Genomic DNA, 10,399 nt, shown 5'->3' on the forward strand with positions numbered 1-10,399 from the left:
TTATATATATTTTTTATTATGGTAGGAAAATTTCAAAAAATACAAAATATCCCAAAACATATATTCTATCATCCCATCTCTATGTTTAAGTTATTTTTAATTGAAATAAAATATTATTGTGAGTATAAAAGTGTAAGAAAAGTACATTTGTTATCAAACGCTGTGTCTGCCACTTATACATTTTATACTTTTTATTAATTTAGTTATTTATTTACCTTTTCTTTTTATTCAAATTATTTTATCTCCCTATACTTTTTATGTATTTTTTTATTTATGAACTGGGATGACCCGCTGCTTGTATATTTATTGTGAATTATTTAAAAGCAATAAAGGAAATAAAACAAAAATGTAATATTAAATAGAGTTTTAAAAAATATGGCTATAATGACTTGTATGTAAATAGTTTTTTCTTTGGAGGAGAAAATATGTCAAAGAGAGTAGAGATTAAATATTAAAGAAACGAGTCAGGATAGTTAGATATAAAATTGAATCATCACCAACAAGTTCGTGCAGAGTTTTATCTTTTCTTTCCGGATAAACTGGAAACTGTAAAAAAGCCCTCAGCCAGGCGGGAACACATGAGCTGGTTTTTGTCTTTTGTCTTTTACCTGAATCCAAAACTCTTGAGTTCATATTTTCTGGTAATATTTATTTAATATTTAGACATTTAGGTATCTTCTCCGTCTGACTGCTTTGAAAAGATAATGCTTCTTAACATGTCACTTAGTTAACCCTCCTGTTGTCCTCGAGTCGAGGAAGGAGGGAAGTAAGGGAGGGAGGAAAGGAAGGGCAGTAGGGAGGAAAGGAAGGAATGAAGGACAGAGGAAAGAAAGGAAAAGAAGGAAATAAGGACAGAGAAAAAGAGAGGAAGGTAGGGGGGAGGAAAGAAGGAGGGATGGAGGAAGGAAGGGAGGAAAGAGAGTAGAGAGGAAGGAAAGAAATAGAGTAGAGAGGACGGAAAGAAAGAGAAGGTAGGAGGGAGGAAAGGAAGGAATGAAGGACAGAGGAAAGAAGGAATGGGGAGAAAGGAAAGGGAGGGAGGAAAGAGAGTAGAGAGGAAGGAAAGAAAGAGAAGGTAGGAGGGAGGAAAGGAATGAAGGACAGAGGAATGAGGGAGAAAGGAAAGGGAGGGAAGGAGGGAGGAAAGAGGAAGGAAAGAAAGAGAGAAGGACAGAAGGAAGGGAGGAAGGAACAGTCTTAACAGACGGGGTCACTTTGACGAGAGGAAGGTTAAATCAGCTTTAGCTCGACTTTTAAAAACTGTGAAAAAACTTTTATTTTGTTAAATTAATCACAGACCACTTTTTAAATAATCAATAAAATATCATGAGTCATTTTTTAAAGACTGAAAAGCAGCAAATAAAAACCTTTCTCTCTCATAATGATGCTGTTTGACTCATCTTTACTTTTATTTAACTCTTCTTTTCATCTTTTCTTTCTTTCAGAGTAGTTTTCCTCGTCACAGCGCCACCCCCCCTCCCGCCCCCCCGCTGGCCTTCACCAGCGCTGCAGGATCGTCGGGGTTTGAGCTCTCCTCTTCCTCCTCCTCCTCCTCTTCCTCCTCCTTCTTCTGTTTCTTTCTTTTTTTTTGTCGTCCTGTGACCCGCCAACATGCCGGCCGCTCTCACAGACTCCAGCCAGATCATCTGTGAAGTCTGGGCGAGCAACGTGGAGGAAGAAATGAGGAAGATACGACAGATTATACAAAGCTACAATTATATCGCCATGGTGAGAGATGAGGAAGAGATGTTTTCTTGTGTGTGTTTTCAATCGGTCCCCCAAAAAAAACATTTTAGAGCTTTAAAAACCAGTAAAAGAAGCTTTAAATCTATTCTCACTAGGCATGGGCCGGTATGAGATTCTGACGGTATGACAACAGAACATCATCGAACATTAGTAAATATGTATTTAAAATAAATAATAAAAAATAACCGAATTCTTTCTAAATAAAAAATAATTTAAAAAAATAAGTGCCTCCTCGCGCTGCTACTGTCCGTTACCTTCTTCCTCCAAACCGCGGCCGTCTGTCTTTTTACGGTAGCCGAAGTATAAATACAGCCGACTTGGCACTTTTAGACGGGGGGATGTTCAGGGGGCTCGCCTCCTTCAGCCATCATACAGCCTGCAGAGCTACCTGCTTGTAACAGCAACCGGAGTACGGGAGGGGTTGGAGGACAAAATGCAAATAAATGCAGTCACTGAACCTGTGGCTCAAGATCAGAACATCAATAATTGAAAAAAGTAAAAACACATCTAAGATAAATATAAATAAATAAATGAATGCAGGCAGGAGCTTAAAACTGAATCTCAACAGTTTTTGGAGACTTGCTCACTATCATATTGGATGTATTTCCTCCTCCCGCTGCTACTGTCCGTTACCTTCTTCCTCCGAGCCGCGGCCGTCTGTCTTTTTACGGTAGCCGAAGTATAAATACAGCCGACTTGGTCCTTTTAGACGGGGGGAAAGTTCAGGGGTCTCGCCTCCTGCAGCCGTCATACAACCTGCAGAGCTACCTGCTTGTAACAGCAACCGGAGTACGGGAGGGGTTGTACTTCACGCTGCAGCTGCACACAACCTGAGGGATCTCCACTCTCTCTCTGACCAGACGTCACATTAAAAAAACCCGCTCATACCACAGACTGTATCATACCACAGACTGTATCATACCCACAGACTGTATCATACCACAGACTGTATCATACCACAGACTGTATCATACCCACAGACTGTATCATACCCACAGACTGTATCATACCATAGACTGTATCATACCACAGACTGTATCATACCCACAGACTGTATCATACCCACAGACTGTATCATACCCACAGACTGTATCATACCCACAGACTGTATCATACCCACAGACTGTATCATACCGCAGGAACGGTGTGACAGAAAATGTTTTAGTGGTTTTGAAACCGTGACTTTTTCATACCGTGGTAAACCTTGAAACCGGTAACCGGCCCATGCCTAATTGGCATCATACCTTTTTGATTTTTATAAAGCAGCACACTATTTGGCATCATGAGTGCTGATGGGTTTATAATGTAGCTCAGTATTTTGCATCCTTGCTGTTAATGGGTTTATTAAGCAGCTCATTATTTGGCCTTTACTTTTCTTTCCTCCCCAGGACACAGAGTTCCCCGGGGTGGTGGTGCGGCCAATCGGAGAGTTTCGGAGCACGGTGGATTACCAGTACCAGCTGCTGAGGTGCAACGTGGATCTGCTGAAGATCATCCAGCTCGGCCTCACCTTCATGAACGAGGACGGAGATTATCCTCCAGGCACGACGACGTGGCAGTTCAACTTCAAGTTCAACCTCACGTAGGTCCACTCAGAGAGTCACAGTTCAACCTCACGTAGGTCCACTCAGAGAGTCAGTCACAGTTCAACCTCACGTAGGTCCACTCAGAGAGTCAGTCACAGTTCAACCTCACGTAGGTCCACTCAGAGAGTCACAGTTCAACCTCACGTAGGTCCACTCAGAGAGTCAGTCACAGTTCAACCTCACGTAGGTCCACTCAGAGAGTCAGTCACAGTTCAACCTCACGTAGGTCCACTCAGAGAGTCACAGTTCAACCTCACGTAGGTCCACTCAGAGAGAACGAGAAGCAGTCAATCAATTAATTAATTAACCCTCCTGTTGTCCTCGAGTCAAGGAAGGAGGAAATAAGGAAGAAGGGAGGGATAGATAAAGGAAAAGAGGAAGGACATAGGAAAGAAGGGAGGAAAGAAGGAAAGGATGGAGGAAATAGGGACGGTAGGAGGGAGGGAGGAAGGAAGGAAGGAAGGAGAGAAAGGAAAATAGGAAAGAAGGACAGATATAAGGAGGAAGGTAGGGGGGATGAAAGAAAGGAGGAGGAAGGAAGGAAAGGAGGGATGGAGAAAATAAGGAAGGAGAGAGAGAGAGAGAGAGAGAGAAAACAGTGAAAACAGACGGGAGGATGACAGGAAGGTTAAATAAAGGTTTTATTTATGCAGCAGCTTCATACGGACGAGTGTAGTTTAAAGTGTTTAATGAGACCGAACAAGAGACACGAAGAAAAGGAATAAAAAAACAAAGAAGAAATTAAAAGACATCAAAACAAATACAATAAAATAAAATAAGGAAATGAACTAAACAGGAAGAAATTAATGAAGTCTGAATCCTTTTTGCCAGAATTACTGATCATCCTCCTGATGGTTGAGCTCATTACATCACTAGATAATAAACTAACATGTTATAATTTACCCCCCTCCTAGAGAAGACATGTACTCTCATTAAATAAACTAACATGTTATCTTATTTTAACCCCCCCCCCCCAGAGAAGACATGTACTCTCAGGACTCCATAGACCTGCTGCAGAACTCCGGCCTCCAGTTTAAGAAACATGAAGAAGAAGGAATCGACACGCTTTACTTCGCTGAGCTGCTCATGACGTCTGGACTGGTGCTGTGTGAAAACGTCAAGTGGCTCTCCTTCCACAGGTTAGTGATATATATATATATATATATATATATACACATACACATATATATATATATATATATACACATACACATATATATATATATATATATACACATACACATACACATATATATATACACATACACATACACATATATATATATATATATATATATATATATATATATATATATATATATATATATATATATATATATATATATATATATATATATATATATATATATATATATATATATACACATATATATATATATATATATATATATATATATATATATATATAAAAATATATGGCTCTCCTTCCACAAATACTGCCTGTATTTGTTTAATATATATTATTATTAGGGACCGAGGAGACTCTATTGTTCTTGTGTCGTTTTTTGATTATTCTACCTCCTCTTTGAGCCTTAATTTGACCCCCTAAACTTGCTTGAAAACTCACCACTCACTCTCTAGCACCACCTAGAAACACTAAAACGGCCACTACGCCTGACAGGAATGTCATAGAGAGATCAAACCAAAACTCAATTATTTGTTTTATCAATACCTACAAATCACGCGTTGACACCCCTGACCTAACTCCAACAGGAAGTGCACATTCTGCCTTTTTAAATGTATGATTTTCCACAATTTTTCAGGCATTTCAAAATATATACATTATTCCTGCATACTTTCAGCTACAGACTCCATTCAAACGTCAAAATGTAGCCACAAGTCTCGTCTATAGATGTGTGTAATTTGGTCTGGCTATGTTTTATACTTCTTGATCTGTGGACCCACATGTGCACCTTGTTCCTCTCCCATTCAAATCTCCATACAGTCTGTTAGTGTGCCACCCAGTGGAGAAAACTTGTAATGACTCATGATACCTGATGAGGAAAAGGTGCCTCAGTTTTCTGTCGTGTTTCAGCGGTTATGACTTCAGCTACCTGGTGAAGCTTTTAAAGGACATTGGTCAATCAACCTGTCAATCAGGACGTAGCCCCGCCCCCTAATGCATACCCTGCTTTATCGTCACATATAAAATCAGGGAGGCCAAAATGTCCCAAATGAACATCATACTGCATTGAAGAAGGCTTTAACCCTCCTGTTGTCCTAGAGTCAAGGAAGGAATGAAGGATGGAAGGAAGGAAGGAAGTGAGGGAGGAAGAAAGAAAGTAGGGAGGAAGAAGGGAGGGAAGGGAGGAAGGACAGGAAAGAAGAAAGGAAGGTAGCAAGGATGAAGGAAGGATGGAAGGGAGGGAGGAAGAAAGGAAGGATGGATGGATGGAAGGGAGGAAGGAGGGAATGCAGGAAGGAAGGATGGATGGATGGATGGATGGATGGAAGGGAGAAAGAAAGGAAGGATGGATGGAAGGGAGGGAGAAGGATGGAAGGAAGGGAGGAAGAAGGATGGAAGGAAAGAAAATAGGAAGGAAGGTAGCAGGGAGGAAGGAAGTGAGAAGTTGGTGAATTCTCCATTGACTTGTATAGAGACGGTCGCCCCCTGGTGGCCTTTTGATAGAATGCAGCTCTAAGTTACTACTAATATATACATATAAATATATATCTCTCCTTCCGCAGGTTACTATAAATATATAAATATCTATAAATATATATCTATATCTCCTTCCTGTTTCAGCGGCTATGACTTCGGTTACCTGGTGAAGCTGCTGACGGACGCTCGGCTCCCTGAAGAGGAACACGACTTCTTCCAGATCCTCAACCTCTTCTTCCCCGCCATCTACGACGTCAAGTACTTAATGAAGAGCTGCAAGAACCTGAAGGTAGCACCTCCTTCCTTCCTTCCTTCCTTCCTTACTTCTTTTCCTCCTTCCTTCCTTCCTCCCTCCTACCTTCCTTCCTCCCTCCTACCTTCCTTCCTTCCGTCCTTCTTTCCTTCCTTCCGTCCTTCCTCCCTTCCTCACTTACTTACTTACTTCCTTCCTTCCCCTGTCCATCTTTCCCTCCCTCCTTTCCTTCTTTCCTCCCTTCCATCTTTCCCTCCTTCCTCTTTTCCTTTCTCCCTCCCTCCTTCCTTCTTTCCTCCCTCCTTTGCTTCCTTCCTCCGTCTTTCCTTCCTTCCTTCCTTCTTATCCTTCCTCCCTCCTACATCCTTCCCTCCTTTCCCTCCACCCTCCCTCCCTTCCTTCCTCCCTCCCTTCCTTCTTCGATCCCTTCCTTCTTTCTTTCCTTCCTTCTTTCCTTCTTTCCTTCCTTCCTCCCTTCCTCTTATCCTTTCTCCCTCCTCCCTCCCTCCCCTCCTTCTGTCCTTCCTCCGTCCTTCCTTCCTTCCTTCTTTCCTTCCCTCCCTTTTCCTTCCTTCCTTCCAGTCTGGTTAAATGTACAAAATGCAAAGTACTGAAAGTCTTTAAACATCTGTATGTGTGTGTGTGTGTGTGTGTGTGTGTGTGTGTGTGTGTGTGTATCTCTGTGTGTGTGTGTGTGTATCTCTGTGTGTGTGTGTGTGTGTGTGTGTGTGTGTGTGTGTGTGTGTATCTCTGTGTGTGTGTGTATCTGTGTGTGTATCTCTGTGTGTGTGTGTGTGTGTGTGTGTGTGTGTGTGTGTGTGTGTGTCTCTCTCTCTGTGTGTGTGTGTGTGTGTGTGTGTCTCTCTGTGTGTGTGTGTGTGTCTCTGTGTCTCTGTGTCTCTGTGTGTGTGTGTGTGTCTCTGTATCTCTGTGTGTGTGTGTGTGTGTGTGTGTGTGTGTCTCTGTGTGTGTGTGTGTGTGTGTGTGTGTGTGTGTCTCTCTGTGTGTGTGTGTGTGTGTCTCTGTGTCTCTGTGTGTGTGTGTGTGTCTCTGTATCTCTGTGTGTGTGTGTGTGTGTGTGTGTGTGTGTGTGTGTGTGTGTGTGTGTGTGTGTGTGTGTAGGGAGGTCTGCAGGAAGTAGCCGACCAGCTGGAGTTGAAGAGGATCGGTCGGCAGCATCAGGCCGGATCGGACTCTCTGCTAACCGGCATGGCCTTCTTCAGGATGAAAGAGGTACCAACCTTTTTATTATTACCTTATTACCTTTTATTACCTTTCTCCCTCCATCCTCCCTTCTTTCCTTCCTTCTTTCCTTCCTTCCTCCCTCCCTTCCTTCTTCGATCCCTTCCTTCTTTCATATCTTCCTCCCCCTTTCGTCCTTCCTTCCTTCCTTCCTTCCTTCCGTCTTTCCTGTCCTTCTTTCCTTCCTCCCTCCTGTCCTTCTTTCCTTCCTTTCTGCCTCCCTCCTTCCTTCTTTTCTCCCCCCCTTCCTTCTTTCCTTCCTCTGTCCTTCTTTTCTCCCTCCCTCCCTCCCTCCCTCCCTCCCTCCCTCCTTCTTTTCTCCCCCCCCTTCCTTCTTTCCTTCCTCTGTCCTCCTTTTCTCCCTCCCTCCCTCCCTCCTACCATCCTTCCTTCCTTTCCTTAACTCTTCATTCCTCTTTTCCTCCCTCCCTCCTTCCTCTCTCCCTCCCTCCCTCCCTCCCTCCATCCCTCTCTCTCTCCTACCTTCCTTCCTTTCTACCTTCTTTCCTTCCTTTCCTTTCTCCGTCCTTTCTTCTTTCCTTCCCCACCCCCCTTTCATCCTTCCTCCCTCCTTTCTTTCCTCTCCTCCTTCCTCCCTCCTTCCTTCCTTCTTTCTTCCCTCCCTCCCACCTTCCCTCCTTCCTTCCTTCTTCCTACCTTCCTTCTTTCCTTCCTCCAACCCCTTTCTTTCTTCCTTCTGTCCATCCTCCCTCTTTTCCTTCCTTCCTTCCTCCCACCTTTCCTCCCTCTTTTCTTCCTTCTTTCCTCCCTCCTACCTTTCTCCCTCCTTCCATCCTTTCCTTCCAATAAAACCCTTTCTTATTCTGCTCTTTATTCCTCAAACTAAAACCCTTTTCTTTCTCTCCCTCCCTTCTTTCCCTCTCTCAGCTTTTCTTTGAAGACAACATCGATGACGCTAAGTACTGCGGCAGGTTGTACGGACTCGGCTCGGGTTCCACTCAGCCTCAGAACGGCCTCTCCAGCTCGGGCCAAGAGGAGACCAACAACAAGCACTGACCCCCTCCGAGCCCCAGAGAAGGAGAGAGAGAGCGAGGGAAGGAGAGAGAGAAGGAGAGAGAGAGAGAGAGCGAGGTCGACTCTTCAAGTGGAGCACGCACTTGTTTTTAAAACCCCCCCCCCCAAAAAAGAAACCAGCAGATTTCCCTTTTTTTCAAACTCCGAAAAACCAAATGTGTAAAATTTAAATCCAACCCCTCGTGAACCTGAGCGACTGTAAAAAATGACTCTTTACACACACACACACACACACACACACACACACACACACACATATATATATACACACACCAAACCTGACAGGAAGTTCCCCTTTTCTTTCCTTTTTTTTTAGTCGCTTTTACTGAGTATATTGCTTTATATTCAGACCTCTTTTTAAAATCTCCTATTGTGTCTTTTTTGTTCTTTTTGTTCTTTTTTTTTTTTTTTGCACCCTTCTTTAACAGCGTGGGACCAGCTGCTGTATCATCAAACTGTGATTTCAGACCGTTAACACAGATCCTTCATGTTTAAAACTCCATTCTCACCAGCCAGCAGGACTTTTTTCCTCTTGTAGCAGGGACTTTTTTTTTTTTCCTTTATATTTTTTTTCTTTATTTTTTATTTTTTTATTTAATTTTCTTTTTTTTCTTTTTTTTTCCTTTAATTTAATTCTTTATTTTTTTATTTAATTTTCTTTATTCTTTTTTTTTCTTTTTTTTGTTCTTTATTTTTCTTTTTTTTCTTCAATTTTTTTTTTTTTAATTTTTTTATTTAATTTTCTTTATTTTTTTTTCTTTATTTTCTTTTTTTCTTTATTTTCTTTATTTTTTTTCTTTATTTTATTTTATTTTTTTCCTTTTATTTCTCTCTATTTCTCTCTTTTTTTTAAGTTAATGCTGGAAGGGCCTGTAAATTAAAAATGTATAATTTTGATGAAAATAATAAAAAAAAATGTTTTAGCTTTTTTTTTTTTCCAAAAACAACAAAAAAAAGGAAGAAAAAAAAAAAACAACTAACTTTTTAAAAAACCGGAAGAAGAAGAAGCTTCAGATGTGTGTAACTGTGTCTTTGGTTATGCATGTGTGTGTTTTTGGGTTTTTTTTTTTCTTTTCTCCTGAATTTGGGTAAAAATCTACTGTTGTTGCTGTTCTCTGTATATTTCACCCCCCCCCCCTCATGCCCCCCCCCCCCCCCTCCACAGTCAGGTTTACACATGATGTTGTTTTTACATTCATTGTTTTAAGCAGTTGTATATTAAATTGTTTTTTTTGTATTTTGAATGTAAAAAAAAGAAAAGAAGTATTTGATCTTTTTAAGTAGACGAACATTTAAACACTGACACAGCTGGTTCTGTCATTGCACATTTAATGACTATTTTCAGGTATTTTCAAAGTAAAATAATGTAAAAATTATTTTTATTTAGGCAGAAAATCTCCGGGAGGAAATTTTATATATATGATAAATGTTTTGGGGTTTTTTTGCACTTAAAATTAATTAATTAAACTAGTTGCTGGTTATTGATAATTTCAGGTATTTTCAAAGTAAAATCTTTTATTATTATGTATTATCATTTATTTTGAAAACCTAACCGATACATAAAACAGAAAAGCAGAAAATCACCTGAAAGAAAGTTTAAAGACACATTAAGTTAATTAAACTCGTCGCTGGTTAATGAAATATTTTTAATGATGTGTTGCAGCTAAGTGTTGAAACAGGAAGTCAATTAATTAATAGGAAAATAAAAAACAAACTACTTTATAATCAAGCAAAAAAAACCTTCAATAACCTTCCTGTCGTCCTCTCGGGTCAAACTGGCCCCGTCTGTTTTAATTTAATTTTTAAAGTATAAAAATATAAAAGTAAAAGTTTATTTATTTCAAAACCCAAAAATAAATAAAACAGTAAAATGGAAAAGTGGAAAATTACCTGAAAGAAAAGTTTAAAGACACC

General features: G+C 40.6%; 1 protein-coding gene across 1 annotated transcript; it reads left to right on the top strand.

Annotated features, from left to right (window-relative positions):
- The first annotated feature begins 1,611 nt into the window (after positions 1–1,611).
- Positions 1,612–8,474, top strand: cnot8 (CCR4-NOT transcription complex, subunit 8). Its single transcript, XM_053331221.1, has 6 exons — positions 1,612–1,728; positions 3,135–3,328; positions 4,310–4,471; positions 6,100–6,244; positions 7,331–7,441; positions 8,339–8,474. The coding sequence occupies exons 1-6, from the start codon at positions 1,612–1,614 to the stop codon at positions 8,465–8,467; spliced, it is 858 nt and encodes a 285-aa protein (XP_053187196.1). The 3' UTR covers positions 8,468–8,474.
- The last annotated feature ends 1,925 nt before the right edge of the window (positions 8,475–10,399 follow it).

The sequence above is a fragment of the Scomber japonicus genome, chromosome 13 (genome assembly GCF_027409825.1).
Source record: "Scomber japonicus isolate fScoJap1 chromosome 13, fScoJap1.pri, whole genome shotgun sequence".
In the NCBI taxonomy this organism is placed as follows: Eukaryota; Metazoa; Chordata; class Actinopteri; order Scombriformes; family Scombridae; genus Scomber; species Scomber japonicus.